The sequence below is a fragment of the Staurois parvus genome, unplaced genomic scaffold, assembly GCF_062004578.1.
Source record: "Staurois parvus isolate SC_StPar_1 unplaced genomic scaffold, SC_StPar_1.0 ptg000328l, whole genome shotgun sequence".
Taxonomy (NCBI): domain Eukaryota; kingdom Metazoa; phylum Chordata; class Amphibia; order Anura; family Ranidae; genus Staurois; species Staurois parvus.
In genome coordinates this window covers 3,375,320-3,393,368 of record NW_028318124.1, presented here as the reverse complement: position 1 = coordinate 3,393,368, position 18,049 = coordinate 3,375,320, and the positions used below count along the sequence as shown (strand labels likewise).

Below are 18,049 nucleotides of genomic sequence, written 5' to 3'. Positions count from 1 at the left end.
ATTACTGGTGAGCGTAGGTGGAAACATTTAAAGAGCCCCACTGAGACCTCAAGATTGCAGGTCTATTTTGGAGGTGAGCGTAGTGGTGCATAGGTGTTGGTCTTCACAACGCACATATTTGAGCATTGCCAGAGATGTATCATATTTGAAAGGACTGGACATCCATATTCTATGAAGTTATATAGTTTTTGGTCACACAGACAATTGTTTATGTATTTACTTTCACTGTGTGACTAGTGAACAATGAATTGTTTTTGAAATTAGATATGGTTGATTTAATATATTTGGGAAGGTGCAACAATGCTTTTGTCCTTTTGGTAGACATGAAGTGGACTGTTGTTACATGGTTTACAATTTGAATAATAGTCAGTACCTGGATTACCTCAAGCCAGCCACTGCCAAGGGGTAATGCTGAGTGTAATGCTTTCTGAAGGTCTTTTGATTATAATTTACTCACCATGATATCTAATCTTAATTTTATCAACAGCTGGGTTGCCAAAGATTGCGTGTTGTTGAATGTTAACATCTGCACCTTGTCTCTTCCCATCTAGAGGATCCGGGCCTCAGGTCTTATTCTCCTGGAGACAATCCTCTTTGGGTCACTGCTGCTCTACTTTCCAGTGAGTGAAATCAGAGGTATTTGTTTTCCCTTGTATAATACAAATCTTGCACAATAGTGTTATAAGATATTTTTGTTTTTTTTCAGGTATTCATTGTATATTTTAAACCTGGTGTTTTTCGTTGCATTGCCCTTCGTTGGGTTAGAGTTCTTGGCTTCTGCATAGTATATGGAACCATTGTTCTTAAACTTTACAGGTGAGCAATGTTGGTTGTACTGCTTTAATTGATAATGCATTAGGTTTCTCAAAGACTGTAGTCATAGGTTGCATGATCAAAAGTATCCATAGAACTATTTGTGTTATTCACTGTTACCAATCAAATTATCCATGTCATAGGTTAATGAATAGAAGAATGAGGATCTAATGAGTTTATAAAATATGGCTGACAAACACAAATTTCTTTAAACATGTTTTGCCATGAAGTCTGTCTTCACCCATATAGGGGTGATTCTCTTATTCAATCAAATATCTTCTACCTTGCTTATGTGCTACATTTATATGTATATGTATTACTAGAAGTAGTATTGTGACATTATTCTTTAGCAGCTCTACCATATCTACAATGTCCAAGACTTGAATATTCAACAGGATGGCAGGGTGATCCTTCTGGGAATGCAATTTAGTTTCTAAGTCAAAACTGTTCAGTTTTCTAGGACTTTGAAATATACTTAATGTCAGATTTTAAAATATTGGTAAATGAGAATGCTAAACATATAATTTAAAAATTTTTGTTGACACAGAGTGATGAAAATTTTCCTTTCGAGGACTGCTCAGCGTATTCCCTACATGACCAGTATGCGTTTATTACGCATGTTAAGCGTTATGGTGATGGTGTGTATATGGTTTCTTGTGGGATGGACAGTGGGAACAATGGAGAATGTGCAAAGAGGAGTGCCTGTGGTTGTTCACTCACAAACTCAAGAAGGTCTTATGTTTTACATGTGTGATTATGACCGCTGGGACTACATGATGGCTGTGGGTAAGCTTAGCACGTTGTGTTCATTTGAATCTATTTGCTCAAATCTCTTGCTGTTGTATATGCATGGGTCTGAATCGACCACATTCTGTGCCTTTTCCCTAGGTGAGCTCTTGTTTTTGTGCTGGGGCAGTTACCTATGTTATGGAGCTCGTACTGTGCCCTCTGCTTTCCATGAGCCTCGTTACATGGGACTGGCAATACACAATGAGATGCTTATATCTACTGCATTCCATATACTCAGGTGAGGTCAGAATGCAACAGTGTGCACATATATCTTTCCTTGAATGTGTTTTACAGATTGTAGAATTCCTTGCTCGTGTTAAGGAGATACAGGTGAGTAAAATATTTTCTTTCCTTTCTTAAACAAAAACTCAAAATTATTTCCAAGAGAAAATATCAAAATTGCATGTATAACAGCCCTGGTCTTTGTACATGGCACCAATCATAAGCACAGCACCACTTCCCCAAGCACAGAATTTGGTGCACATGTCACCTTTGTGAGTATATGTTACACTGTGTTCTTCACTCTAGGTTTGTTATGGTTCCATCACTTCAACCGGACTGGACACTTCTTCTGTTCTTCATTCACACACATGGGACAGTCACAATGACACTCACCTTACTGTTTGTGCCCAAGGTAATTCATTCATGCTTATGGGTTCATACACTTCTGTAGGAAAGATTTTACTACCCGATCCTACTGTAAATGTCTTTGTTAGTTCTTGCATGCAGGAGGTCCTCTACAGGAAGAGATTGCAGCTGAAGTGTATGAAGATGAGCTGGACTTGAGGCGTTCTCGATCCAATTTAAATAGCAGCATCACCTCCGCCTGGAGTGAGCACAGTCTGGACCCAGATGATATCAGAGTAAGGACTGAGATGTGACGCACATGATATCGTAACTGTGAACATAATACCAAGGCAACGCTATGCATACACAAGCTGTTCAGTCACTGCCAATTAGGGATAAGCTAAACTTACCTGGGTTCGATTTGTAGTGAGTTTGCAAACATTACTACAGTTCAGGTGCTGAATCCAAACCCCGTTGAAGTCAATGGGAGTCAAATGCTAAAAACCAATAGTGGCTATTTTTTAGGCAAGGAATTGTCAAATAACAGGGGGCTACCCTTCCCTGAGGATCACATACCAAAGAAAAAAATAATTAATTTTAATAATGCTTCAAGTTAGGGATGTGCCGATACCAAGTATTTTCACAAGTACAAGAACTTGTGAAAATGCTCCCGATACCAGAAACATATTTTGCAGTGCAATTTACATCAATACACATTGCATGCAAAGATTAGCTGGGTGACGGTGCTGACCAATCAAAAGCCCTCTAGCCCAAACTGTCATTGCTGCAAGGAAAGGAAAGAGAGGATTTAAAATCCCCGCCGCTTTCTCTCTTCTCCTACCCCGTAGAATATGGAGCAACTGCCTCTATAATATACATCCCCACACACCCACTCTCTGCTCAGCCTGGGATCCATGCAGGGAGGTTTCCCGCATTGCTTCTGTGTGAACTCGGGCTATGACAAGCCTGGATTCACACAGGAGCAGTTGGGAAATTGCATACGATTGGGACGGAAATTGCATTCCTCTTCAAATTGCATGCTAATCTTTGCAGTGCAATTTGCATCTATACATTTTGTATTTACACAAATCACACTACAAACTATCGGTAATTGGTATCGGTGAGTACTTGACCGTAGGTATCAGTACTCGCCGATAAAAAAAAAAAAAAACAGTAGCTGTGCATCCCTACTTTAAGTGAAACATTTAAAATGCTAAACTGCTTTAAAAAACTCTGAAGAAAAACAAAAACAGGAAAGAAGTACAGAGCTTCTTGTTGGATCCCAGAATTGACCCCCCGATTTACTGTTCTATCAGCATCAGCTGTGAGTTGGTAACAGTGAATCTGTCAAGGGGACAAAAAGGTTTTTTTGAGAAAAAAGGTATGCAATATTGGTGTTATATATACAGTAGTTTGAAATGTTCTAGGCGTTTGTGAAAATAGTGCAATTAATTCTTTATTTATCAAGTACAAACCTACAAAATGTATAAACAGAAAATATTACATTATTTATTTAGAGGTAAATAACATTTGTGTAGCTGAATTCAAAAATTGTACCTGGGGCAGAGTCCCATTGCATATGTGGTCGTGTCATTAAGAAGAGCTAAGACATGCAGAGTGATGTTTCAATAACTCCTAGGCACTTGTGTATTATTTGTAGCAATATGGCAGCCATGCATCATATTCTCTCCATAATCCTGATGTATTTGCTGTACTCTTTAGCCAAACATGCATGTGCATTGTCTATCATAAATATGGCAGCAAGATTCAAGTCTCTACTGTCACTACCATGTATGCCTGGGATCTCATGGCCATATTGTGATGTCAGAAATATGTGAGCATGTTACCACACAAGCCACGTAGTAGCAGTACAGACTGGTCACTATCACACATGAACAGGATGTCATCCCATGCAAAAATCAATAAAAAAAAGAAGAAAACCCCCCATATCAGACCTATATCTGAGCATGTAGGCAGGTGCAGTGCAGTGCAGTTTTTTCCACTGTAGGTGGCACTCAACTAAGTGGTACCACAGCCTGGAGAGGAAGCCAAAGGAAACTTGGATTCTCTATTGTTTCCTGGGTCATGGAGCAGCATTCTGGTATGCTACACTGCATCAATGTGACCTCAGGTGGCCATCTTGGGTCAGTAGGGCCCTACCACTGGTTTTGGCATGCATTTTGCGAAGTGGGTAGAGTAGGGAGGGAGACATCATCTGACAGGTATAGTGACTAGTGGCAGGGAAAGGTTCCTGATGAGTAGAGACAGGGTAGGGATTCACTATTTTCTAGGAAATGAGACACTGTTGGTGCATCTCTCTCCACTGCATCTCTGCCTTTGAACTAATCTGTGAGTGGTTCCCCTAAGCGGCACCCTTCCACTGGAGTGTTTTTAGTTTGGCATTCTCTTTAATACAAGTTCCCAGTTTTATTGCAACCAGATTCTGTGTCCTAACTATAGCCGCACCACGCTGCACCTCCCCACAAGCATGCAGCCTGGCTGACCAGGAAAGGGGGGAGATGAGCAAGAACCCCCTGGCAAAGCACCTTGTCCCATATTGATGAGGACTGCTTCCCCACAACCCTAGCCCTGGGGGGAGGGGCTTATTGGTTTAACAATAAAAGGATAACAGTTTGGTTTTGATTTATGGGGGGATTCCAAGACTTTTTGTGGGGTCACCCTTAAAATTAGTACCAGACCTGCAGATTTTGGTACCATCACTTTACAGGCAGGGTCAGGGCATCCCTAAGATGTGTTACATGTTATGTAATGAAGCTTTGCATTTTTAATGTTTCACTTTTTTTGCTGTGGTATATGTGACCCATGGCAGTGCCCAGCCTCTCATACCATTAGTTTGATAATCCCTTGCCTGTTAGCCGAGGAAATGGCTAGAAATGCTGTTCAGTATTTGGCTCCCATTGCTTTCAATGGGGTTCGGATTCAGCACTCAAACTTTAGTCATGTTCACCGATCCCTGCTCAAACCAAATCCAAGTGTGTTCACTAATCAGCGCCTTGTTAACACAGAATGCTCCAGGTAGGAAGTTTATCCCCTACCCCTAGTTGCCTTAGCACTTTATATTCCTCTATGGGGTGGCTTGTTTAGCATTAGGAGGCTTGGAAAAATGTATCATTGTTTTCACACGTGTTGCTCTGTGGCTTTTTATATATATAACATAGGGGTTGATTTACCCTAGGTTCACACCTAAGCGTCAGGGACTTTCTTGAACTCAAAAGGTTGCGTATTTGGTTCCATAGACTTCAATGAAAACACTGCAGAAAAGCATGTATTGCGTTTTTGCTGCATTTTTAAATCTTCCTAGCAACAAGAAAAAGAAGAAAAAACGCAAAAACACAGCAAAAACGCAAGTGCAACAACGCAAAACCCAACGCAAAATGCAATGCAGAAATGGCTCAAACGTAACCTGCATAGGTGTGAACCTAGCCTTACTAAAACTGGAGAGTGCAAAATCTGATGCAGCTGTACATGGTAGCCAATCAGCTTCTAACTTCAGTTTGTTCAATGAAGCTTTGACAAACCTGGAAGCTGATTGGTTTCTGTGAAGAGCTGCACCAGATTTTGCACTCTGCAGTTTTAATAAATGAACCCCATTTACCAAAAAATCTGTAAAAAGTAACAAAATTATTTAGTCTTTTAAAAGCTTCCATACCCCATCCTGCCTAGCAAAGGAACCATGCCCAAGCCATAAACTTAAAAGAGAGCACTGGGTGCTCTTCAGCTTACATGGTATCATTACAAATTGAAAGGGCCAGGACTAACCTTCCAATATTACAAAACATATTCCTTTGCTAGAAGTTAAAAGAGAAGTATAGGATAATTTTTTATACCCAAATTATACTTACCCAAATGGATGCATCTGTCACCCCCCCCCCCCCCCCCCCAGGCTCTAAGTGTGAGAACATGACCTCTGATCGCTGAGTTCTCACAGCCACTCTGAGCAGAGAGTGGCAATTGTCAGCCACTGCTGTGGGCTCTGCCCCCCTGTGCTCACTGGAATGCTGGGCTGTGGAGGGGGGGGGAGCGGTTGGCTCAGGCTCTCAGCAGATCACTGGGAGGCTGAGGCAGGTGCCACTACAGACTCCAGGGTGGATCCCAACTTTAAAGCCTGCTGTCAGCTGAAAATGGGTCACAGGAGTGCAGAACAAACTGCACTCCCATGATCCATAGAAGTATAGCTATAGCCAAAGGAGTTTTGGCTGTACTTCTCCTTTAAGCATAAGCTCTTTTACCACATATAAAATATGGCCTCAAAGCTAAAACAGTTACTGGATCACAATATCGGCATTCCCCAGTGCTGAAACAGTTGACATATATTTCAAAATTGCAGTATAGATCAACATAAGGTTGTTTTTTCAGTTGGCTCAGGTCCCTGTGTCATTTACCTCCTGATTTGAGTAACTCTGGGTAACATCAGATTGGAATTTCTACTGATAATAATTAATGTTGATCCTGTAAAATTTGCTATACCCATGAACCTTTTTTCTTACTACAAACGGTGTAAGGTTATTACATATTTGAGAAGTTGCTGCTTGTTAATGAATTGTTAAAGGATTTATACGTTTTCTATTTAACATGGGTGCATTCATTCCTCCATACACAACAGTTTGGCCAAAATCATAGAAAAGTAGAGGAAGCCCTATCATGGGTATGACTGCAGTGTGGCTGTGAACACCACCAGTAGTCAAACACATAATTTTTTATCAGCATACAGTTTGAAGCAACCTTTCTCAACCTTTTCACTGCAGAGGAACCCTTGAAAATGTTCAGGTCTCAGGAAACCCTTGCAAAAATGAATTCATTGGTGCTCATTGGGAAAAATGCCCCTCATATTGGTGACTAGTGGGAAGAGTGTACCCCCCCTCATCCTCAGTGGTGGTAAAAATGTCACCATTAAAGACAGGTAAAAAGATCATTGGGTTCATGCAGTGGCTTTGACCCAGAATTATGCAGGCATCAAATGGAAGGTCTGCCTGCCACAGTTCAAGAAAACCTTGGCAACCTCTGGAGGAACCTTAGGGTTGAGAATACCTTATGCTGCCAGAGGCGTTTTAGCATTTCTTGCACACATGTTTAAAAAGTTATTTTAGACCTGAAGATCAAACAAAACCCTCAGACATTATACATTTTCTGAAAGGAAACACCTTAGACCAGGGGTGTCAAACTCCATTTCATTGATGGCCGTATCAGCATTATGGTTGCCCTCAGAGTTGTATCTGTAAGACTAAATGTCCAGAGCCCTCCCCCCCCCCATTACATCAGATGTCAAGAATCCCATACCATGCCTAACATCACCGTGCACCCACTTTGAGGGCAGATCTGGAAAGCAGAACATGCAGGGTCTGGTGGAAGACCAGAGGAGTGGAGTCAGTTACCAGAGTCTGCTGAATGCTGAGACTAGGGAAGGCAGAGATGAGGGGGTAATGAATCTGCATTGAGAGGTGCATGATTTGGCAGAGGAGTTTCATTCTCCTCTCTGCTGCCGACTGCTGAAACAAGGTGGGGACGGAGACAAGGAGGTACCTGCAGGAGAAGTGCAAGGGCCACATGAAATGGCCTGGAGGGCCAGATTCGGCCCGCTGGCCTTGTGTTTGACACCTGTGGCCTAGACAATAAAATAGTGGTGGTTCCAATTTTTTATGTCACACAATATTAGTGAATTTTAGGGCAAACAAAATGCAATAAGTTACCCAAATTTGTGATAAAATATAAAAGACAAGGTTGCACCGAGTAAATAGATACCCAACATGTCAAACCTTAAATTTGTTTGCGTTTGTGAAATGGCGACAAACTTTAGTACTCTATATTTTCTAAAGGTGACACTTCAAAAGCCCCTATAGGTCATCAGTTTAGTGTTACCGAGGAGGTCCTGTGCTAGAATTATTACTCTGATGATATGTAACATGTGTCGCAATCAACGTTATCAAATCAGCTCCCCCCTCCCTGTTGAGTGACACGTGGTCCCTGTGTGCTGGGTTCAGAAGTTCATAAGGATATCAGGCACAGTGGGATACACTTCATGGTTGTAATCCCAAATTAGCTGGTGCCCGGTTGTCTGTTAGCTTCTCAATCTGAGATAATAATAAAGCCATAAACCAGTCCTTCACTGAACTTCAAACGCATTCCGAGATAGCAGTAAAACAGACATCACATTTAAAACCCACTTTCCCATATAATTTTATATCTTAAGATAGTAAATAATTGCCAGGACACCAAGCATATATTCGGATAGCTCAGTTTAATGTGAGTCGTCTTATATGTTACACCCCTAGTTGAAGTCTACAGGGGAGCAGAAAGCCATATAGTTCTAGCTGGAATAGTGAAATATGCCATATTTGATGTCTAGACATTCAGAAGATCATTCTGCATATTAATCTACTAGTGGCTAGGCTGCTACATGTCCCTAGGGAAGGTTATTGACCATGGTATAACTTGGGAGGGATTTGGTCATAGCCTGAGTTCCCCGCCTACAACACCCCTCCCCAAATGAGGCGATTGGTTCTCTGCTTTAAGGAGACACCCTGCTGAGTTCCTAGAAAAGAGGTTGTCAGGTTTGGAGAAGTGGAAGTTGAAGAATTCTCCCTTTTAACATCGGAACCAACCTGGGAGACGGTACCCTTTTGCTCTGAAACTTGATCTGCTTAACCCAGGACTTTTGGCGAGTACTCTACTTCTCTAAACTTCTTTCTGTTATCTCTTTGCTGTGTTATTGCTCTCTGTATTTATATATGTATATTGGCTACATCTTTTTCTGTAAATACTTTTATTGCACCATTTTGACCTTTTTAGTAATAAATCTTATTTTCTGAAAAGTGTTGAACTGTTTCTAAAGCTCTTTAATGCAAACTAAGAATCCCTGTCTCTGAAGAGCGCTACTGTGTGTTTTTAAACCTCTATATACCTCTGCCTGCAGTGACAGTGTTATACAGATGATTATTCACACATCATAGTGTCATTGCTAATATTGGCGAGTTTCCTCCTTTTCTCTACAAAAAGGCGGTGGTGGCAGTGTGAAGGGTTAATTGTGTAATTAACCTGACCCAGTAACAATCACTCTCAGGCTGCAGGTACATAGATTGTGATCCATTAGCTGGAAAATCTTTGTGCAGGATGCAGCTGAGGGTGACATTGTTATGCACGTGATAGCGTGGTTTTAGATTGGCTAGTCCTTCGGTCACGAGTTGGCTCCGTTTAACTTTTTTTTTTTTTCATCACATAGGGGACACAAAAGTCCCCCATGTGATAATTTGTAGGTGACAGGTTCTCTTTAATGAGACATACAGGGTGTAAAAAACCTTTCATGTGTCCTCTGGGCTCCACTGAATGTATTGAAATGCAGATTACATTGCAATACATTCCTCCCCAGTTAGAATACTGTCAGGATGACCCGGAAGACACATCATACAGTACCCCCCCCCCCTCCACCCACTGGCACCTGCCATGTCAGTTCCAGGCCCACAGAGGGGCAAACGGAGCCCAGAATATATGGAGGGCACACGCGCAGGAGCGGGGAGCGCCACTACCAGGGAGCCGCCCGACTGCTTTGCCTGACAGGCATGAGTCAGTTGTATACACAATCCTGGTGGCTGCAGAGAGGCCACCAAATTCTGTGTAACCTCCCCCCCCCCCACTTTCAGGTCCTTACATTGTACGGATCTGGCAGTGAAAGATTTAAAGTGTATTTCTACCTTTGCAGCCAAATTGCAGCTTACTTTTTTACATGCTCTTTTATAGAAACTCCAGCACTGTAAAGTCCTATTAATTCTCTTTATTTTTGAGAGGGCTGGGCAGCTGTATCTGCCATAAGTTAGGCTACATTCACAGCGGTGTTTTAGGCCTGTGCGAACTGCAGCAGCAGGAATTTGCTGCTCTGGTAATGTAGCTGGCCATACATGGTTGGAACTTCAGCCTGTTCAGCTCTCTCTGTACAATGCAGACAGAACTTCATTATCAGCTATAAACTAGATTTGAAACATTTTCTTTCCTAACAAAGATTTAGAAGCTTGACTTCTGACATTGTACATTAATGAGAGGAGACTCAGCCTATCCTTAGGGCAAGCCGACTCTGACATTGTTCAGAAGTAGAAAAACCCAGATACTGCTGCGCTTAGTGATGGACTCTATGTCATAGGGACCACACAACACAAAATTGTGGAATATGCACGCCTTGCTGCCCTCAAAGAACCAGGGAGTCCAAAAGTACTAATAGAGAAAAACAAAACAGAGGTCGCACCGGCCTTGTGCATTACCTTTAAAAGTATGTTTATTGAATATAAAAAAGGTATTCTACTCACAATAGTAAATAAATATAAGGCACATCATGAAGGGACCGCTCTGTCCAATTCGCACTGCGTTTCTGTCTTATAATGAGAATGATGGACATCCAAAAGGCTGACGCGTTTCAAGGACTATCCTCTTCCTCAGAGGCTAACTACCTAGATGTCTGTCCCTCTCTTATATATGCTCACTAATGAATGTACAATTGTTACATTGGGGCTGTCCTACGGACTCCCAGGGGCAGAGAGTAATAAAGTGGAAGGTGCTGACATGGTAAATACAATAAGATGAAATTATAGATATATCACATCAAAACAACCTATAAAAAAGTGCAAATACCTCTATCAGAATAAATGCAACCGATAAATAAATAAATATATAAATACACATTCATAATATATAGTAGCATAAATGACCATAGATGATTCAGATATTTATGTATATTTCATTAATTAAGTGTGGCATCCATTATATAGATAGTAAAAAAATTATGGCATTGTAGTATTTAGGTATAGATAATAGCAGTATTAATAGCAATGGTAAAAATGTTAAAACTAGAATGATATAATATAATATTTGTGTGTGTGTGAATGGGTATGGTAACATACCGAATCTAAACCACCTGGGCAAGATCATCACCAGATGTAAACAGTAGACAGTGATTCAAATGATATGTAATATGTACTCCTGCACACAACATGCTGGAACGCACACCACTCTAATGTGTGGATGTCCGGGATAATGCGTTCCAAAGGGAGGAAGGAAGAACCTCCCCCCTGTATAATGTCCTGTGTGGAGACGCCCAGAGGCATGCGCTCCAGCCGCAACCTGGAAATCCATGAGGAGAGGTGAAAAAAATGGCTCGCTCGAGGGGCGGGTCCAAAGTGTGTTCCACCAAAGGCCAATAAGAGCTTGAGATATAAAAAAATGTCCCAACCAAACCAGCAGAGACATTCATAGAAGTCAACCCTTTTTGGAGAATAAATCTATATGAGGACCACAAGGAGATGTACATTCTAAGGTCCATCCATGCGTAGCTACCTGCACAAACGCATCCATTGCTCACTCACCTTACAATTATACCAACGTGAAAGAAAGTACACTTGGTGACATTAGGGGCCCTAGTAATAATGATTCCCTCCCCAGTCCCCCCTCTTTTTTAGAGAAAGGTGCAACAGAGATCACTATCCCCAATATAATACCCCAACAAAGTCCCATTGCACCCAAACGTCTGGGGAGAAAAAGAGAGGGAGAAAGAGGAGAAAGAGGAGAGGAAAAAGAGGAGGAAAGAATAACAAAAAGAGGAAGGAGATGATTACCACCCACTCTACTATTGAAATTTATAACTGATCGAGTTCAGTGTACAGAAACCGAACTGAACCTATTACGAAAAGGTCTAAACTATGCTCAAAAAAACCTCAGAATTTATTCAAATTATTTATAGAACTGAACAAATATGTCAGGAACCTCACTGTCAAGAGGTATTTTGCTCTCTAAAAAGACTCTCCAGTAGTCCCAGATGTCCAGCAAAAGCAGCTACAGAATATCAGTTCCATCAGCAACGACCCCACACTCCCTGTATTAGAAAGTCTGTTACAAGAAAGTGAATGTGATGGATTTGCAATAACAATGGATAATCATTTACAATCCCTGATAATGGAGGAAGATAACATCATACATACAGATTTCAAACCTGCTTCCACCTTCTTCCCTCATTGGGTTAAAGGGAATTTCATCCCAACATTTTATGATTTAGTATTTGAAGACATGAAAAACAATGTGAACAGAATAAACATCACGGTAACCCTAGAAAGTCTACACACCTCTTTGGAAGAGAAAATTTCGAAATAACCATGACCCATATTAAGAACAGAGATAACATCATCATCAGACAAGCTGAAAAAGGAGGTGGTCTGGTCATTCAGGATAAAGATTCATATCTTTCCGAAGTCGGAAGACTTTTAGGAGACCACAACACCTATGAACAACTCCATCAAGATCCTCTACCTGAGTATAAATTATCTTTGAAAGGGCTACTGGATGAAGCTTTGACACATATAATATTATCCAACAATGAATATCTTTTCCTGCTTAAAAAATATCCATTGACTCCATATTTCTACCACATACTGAAGATTCATAAAGATGCAAAGAACCCCCCATGTAGGCCTATTATAGCAGGCATCGACAGCATTACAAGTAATTTAGGCTGTTATATAGATCATTTTCTACAAGATCTGGTGATTGAATTGCCATCTTATGTTAAAGACTCAGGACATATGTTGGATATTTTATCTTCTTACACATGGCAATTTGAATACAAATGGTTATCCTTGGACGTCATGTCCTTATATACATCTCTTGAGCATCAGTATGGTATGTCAGCTGTCAAATACTTCTTAGAAAACAGTAATATACCTTCCATTCAAGTCTCTTTCCTACAGAAGTCATCTACTACACCCTGACACATAATTACTTTTCCTTCCAAGGGAAGTTTTACAGACAAACTCGAGGTACGGCTATGGGGGCCAGATTTGTCCCCAGCTACGCTAACCTATTCATGGGATACTGGAAAGAGTTGTACATATGGGACAACAACCCATACCATGAGAATCTAGTTATGTATGATAGATACTGTATATAGATGACATCCTCATCATCTGGCAAGGGTCAGATGAAGAACTAGATGGGTTTCTTGCACACTGTACAAATAATCCCTTCGGTATTGGGTTTACACATGTGGTGGATAACAATGGTCTGGTGTTTCTGGACCTAGAATTAAGAGCTGATCAAGATGGGAACATTTGCTCAAGAACACATTTCAAACCTAGCGCTGGCAATTCATATTTGCATGCCGGCAGCCACCACAACCCTAAATGGATTTGGAATGTCCCATTTGGACAGTACTGCAGACTAAGAAGGACATGTACCACCAAAGCTGACTATGAAGAACAAAGCGCCATTCTGAAAACTAAGTTCCTTGAAAAAGGCTATAGTGAGGTTCACATTGATAAAGCCTACAAAATATATTGGGGTCAATATGAAGAGAACTCACTCAATACATCTTGTAAGCCTGCTAGGTCTAGTACCAAGAGTCAAACACTAAATATAACCAAGTCCGATTCTGTACTAGGTTTAACACCAAAGCGTTCAATATACAACAAAGCATACAAAAGATTTGGAAAATTTTGAAGCAGGATCCAGTGTTGGGACAGTGCTTGACTTCAAGACCAAAAATGGTATTCAGAAAACCCGGGGACCTCAGGAGTCATATTGCACCAAGCAGGATCAGAAAGCTCCCCAGCAGTGCCACTAATACGGCTAAACCATGGTCCACCTTCTTCGATCAAAAGGGTAGTTTTAAATGTGGAGTAACAAACTGCGGAGCTTGCAAATATATGTGCCACAGGAAAAAAAGAGGTGGTTGGCACCAATGGTCATACCCATAAGATAAAGCAGTTCATCAACTGTGGCACCACATATGTCATCTATGGGCTCATCTACCCTTCTGGTTGCCTATATGTGGGCAGGACTATATGTCCTTTGAGAGTTAGATTTGGTGAACATAAATGCAATATTATTAATTATAAAGAGAACATAAAAAACAAGAATAAATATTCCGTACCATGGCACTTCCAGGAGGCACACAATAATGATCCCTTAGGTTTAAAAGTATTTGGGATAGAATCCATCACTGGGGACCCTGATAGTGGTAGAAAGTTTCAGAGATTATGTAAAAGGGGGACCTACTGGATCTTTACTCTGGCCTCCTTAGCTCCAGTCGGATTAAATGAATATTTAGAAATACATGGAGTTATCCATTGATTCCCCAATATCCTCCATATGCATACCCCACAGAGCTCCACTTGTCTCTTCCTTTTCCTTTCTCCTTTTCCAGTCCTTTCCCCCCTAATGTTTTTTTTCCTCCTACCCCTCCATTCTGTCAATTCCATCCTCCCTTCTGTGCCCAAATCAAGGCACAAGATTATTTTCCAATGTATGCTTAAAGATATTTTTAACATGTTTGTGCTATTTCAAATTTTTGAATATATATATATATTGTTCATACATTCATATATATATATATATATATATATATATATATATATATATATATATATATATATATTGTGGGGTTAGCTCAGGTGGGGGATCTCCTTCCCTGGGACAAAGGTAGACCGCACAGCAGGCTTTCATCAAAATCTGACTGGTTGTCAGCTTTATTTAAAAGGTTTGCAGAAAATAAACAGAACATGAAAATAAACCCTTGCCATCCAGGCACTAACTAAACAAAAGATGATTCCTCTCTCAAAGGTGAAGGGCTTCTCCCTGTCACCAAAACAAAGTAACAGCAAACCTTTTCTTGCAGGTATAGTCCATACACACAGCTCTCTCAGAACACCTCTCTGAGTCCCAGGCCACGAGCAACTCCTTGCTCCAGCCCTGCCCTTTTTATACCACCTGTTGGTGGTCATCAGTGGAGCCCAAACTCTGGTCCGGACCCACCTGCTTAACTGTTGCCTCGAAAACCCGGAATGGACTCCACCTAAACGGTCAGGTATGAGCATATGCGAGGTGACACATAGCATCCCTCTATCACCTCGCCGTTCATCCTGTCACATATCCCCCCCCTCTGCTCAAGCCCCTGCGGCTGAGCAACTGTCCCAACCAGACAATGGACCCGGGAGAGGGCATCTACATTACTTTGCAGCTTCCCCGCTCTGTGTTCCACTGTGAATTTGAACACTTGTAGCGCGAGAAACCACCTTGTCACTAGACTGTTTTTCTCCTTATTATCACACATCCATTTGAGCGGGGCATGATCAGTAACCAACTTGAACGGTCTTCCTAACAGGTAATATTTCAGGGCCTCCAAGGCCCATTTGATGGCCAAACATTCCTTCTCCACAATGGCATAGTTTCTCTCATGTTTGTTGAGCTTTCTACTTAGGAAGACCACAGGGTGCTCCTCCCCATCTCTGATTTGGGACAGGACAGCACCTAGTCCCACATCAGAGGCATCAGTCTGTACCACAAACTCTGTTGTGAAATCTGGAGTCACAAGCACAGGTTGAGCACAGAGAGCTTGTTTCAGCCTTTGAAATGCGGTCTCCGCCTCAGGATTCCACTTAATCATGACTGCCCCCCTACCTTTTGTCAGATCTGTCAGTGGGGCTGCAATGGTGGCAAAATTGGGGATAAACCGCCTGTAGTACCCCGTGATTCCAAGAAATGCCCGGACTTGTTTTTTATTTACAGGTTGGGGCCACTTTTGAATTGCCTCAATTTTATTGATCTGAGGCCTAATGAGACCTCGACCAATGATGTAGCCAAGATATTTGGCCTCCTCTAAGCCAATGGCACACTTTCTGGGGTTGGCGGTAAGACCTGCTTCCCGCAGCGAATCTACGACCGCTTGCAAGAGGGACAAATGAGATTCCCAGTCGGGACTGTGGATGACAACATCGTCCAAGTAGGCAGCTGCATATTGGCGATGTGGTCTCAACGTCTTGTCCATCATCCTTTGGAATGATGCAGGAGCCCCATGCAAACCAAACGGCATCCGCTTATACTGAAAGGACCCCTCGGGGGTGGAGAATGCGGTCTTTTCTTTTGCAGCTTCCATTAAAGGAATCTGCCAATAGCCTTTGGTCAGATCTAAGGTGGTTATGTACCGAGCCGTTCCCAACCTGTCAATGAGCTCATCCACCCGAGGCATCGGGTACGCATCAAACTTGGACACACTGTTCAGTTTCCTGAAATCATTACAGAAACAAATTGTTCCATCTGGTTTTGGGACCAACACTATGGGACTCGACCACTCACTGTGAGATTCCTCAATCACTCCCAACTCTAACATGTCCTTTATTTCCTTTGCCACCGCTTCCCGCCTGGCCTCGGGTATTCTATAGGGCTTGACATTTACGCGGACCCCGGGCTGGGTAACTATGTCATGCTATATGACAGTCGTCAGTCCAGGTAGGTGGGAGAAGAAATCTCCATTTTTCCTCACAAACTCCTTAACATAATTTTGCTGGGCTACTGACAAGGTTTCCGTTATAGGTACCTGAGGGGCCACGGGAACCACGTCCTTTTGGGGTCTTGGTACTGCCAACAAACTTTCCCTGTCTTTCCAAGGTTTTAAGAGATTCACATGATAGATCTGTTCGGGTTTCCTTTTTCCTGGCTGGTAAACTTTATAATTTACTTCCCCCACTTTCTCCCTAATTTCAAAGGGACCTTGCCACTTTGCGAGGAATTTACTTTCCACGGTGGGGACTAGCACCAGCACTCTATCCCCAGGGTTGAAGGTACGGATCCTGGCACCCCGGTTATAAACCCTTCTCTGGACCTCCTGGGCTTGCTCCATGTGTTCCCGAACAAGTGGCATGACAGCTGCGATTCTATCCTGCATCTGTGAGATATGCTCGATGACACTTCTATAGGGCGTGGTTTCTCCCTCCCAGGTTTCTTTTGCGACATCTAGCAATCCCCTGGGATGTCTACCATACAGTAATTCAAAAGGTGAATATCCTGTAGATGCCTGAGGTACTTCTCGTATAGCAAACATGAGATATGGTAGCAAAAAATCCCAATTTCTCCCATCTTTGTCCACCACCCTTTTTAACATATTCTTAAGGGTCTTGTTAAACCTTTCCACAAGCCCATCGGTTTGGGGGTGGTAGACCGAGGTACGGAGATGGGAGATTTTGAACAATTTGCATAACTCTTTCATAACTCTAGACATAAATGGCGTGCCCTGATCCGTTAATATCTCCTTTGGGATACCTACACGACTAAACACCCGGACAAGCTCTTTGGCGATATTTTTAGCGGAGGTATTACGCAAGGGGATGGCTTCAGGATACCGGGTGGCATAGTCAAGTATAACCAGTATGTGCTGATGGCCCTGGGCAGACTTTACTACTGGACCCACTAGGTCCATGCCCACTCTTTCAAACGGTACTTCAATTATGGGTAGAGGTACTAGCGGACTGCGAAAATGGGGTGAGGGAGCAGAATATTGACATTCCGGGCATGATTTACAATGCACTTTGATGTCTCCATGTAAGCCTGGCCAGAAGAATCTCTGGGTTATTCTCTCCTTTGTTTTCTCTACACCCAGGTGTCCACCCATTATATGCCCATGGGCTAAATCCAGTACCATCCGGCGAAAGGGTTTGGGGACCACTAACTGTTCTACCACCTCCTCCCCTTGCTTTACCACTTGATAGAGCAAGTTATTGTTAAGAGCCATGTAGGGAAAAGACACCGCTACATCATTTTCAACTGGTTCCCCATCAATCATTTTAATGTTTTCACAGGCTCTATTAAGTGTGGAATCTTTCAGTTGTTCCGTACAAAAATCCTCTTTTCTGACCTCTAGGTCAGGCACCACATTCTGTCCACTCTCATTAGAGCCAGAGATAATCTCTTGTTCAGTATCCTCAATGTCTGGGGTTGGATCCAACTCCTCCTGCTCCCCAGCCATTACAGAGAAAGGGAAAAGACCTACGCCTTCCTTGGACACACCCACAGTTTCCACTTCCACTCGGCAGTCAAAGGGGTCAGGAGTGAGTTCAGG

The 18,049-nt window shown here is 42.2% G+C and overlaps 1 protein-coding gene across 1 annotated transcript in view; it reads left to right on the top strand.

The window, feature by feature from the left end:
- Positions 1-18,049, top strand: part of LOC149457290 (metabotropic glycine receptor-like) — a 286,252-nt gene that overhangs the window by 216,747 nt on the left and 51,456 nt on the right. The window contains exons 5-10 of the mRNA XM_089683948.1: positions 552-620; positions 707-816; positions 1,361-1,599; positions 1,702-1,840; positions 2,131-2,236; positions 2,319-2,465. Coding sequence (XP_089540074.1) covers positions 552-620; positions 707-816; positions 1,361-1,599; positions 1,702-1,840; positions 2,131-2,236; positions 2,319-2,465 — 810 coding nt within the window. The remainder of the gene's footprint in view (positions 1-551; positions 621-706; positions 817-1,360; positions 1,600-1,701; positions 1,841-2,130; positions 2,237-2,318; positions 2,466-18,049) is intronic.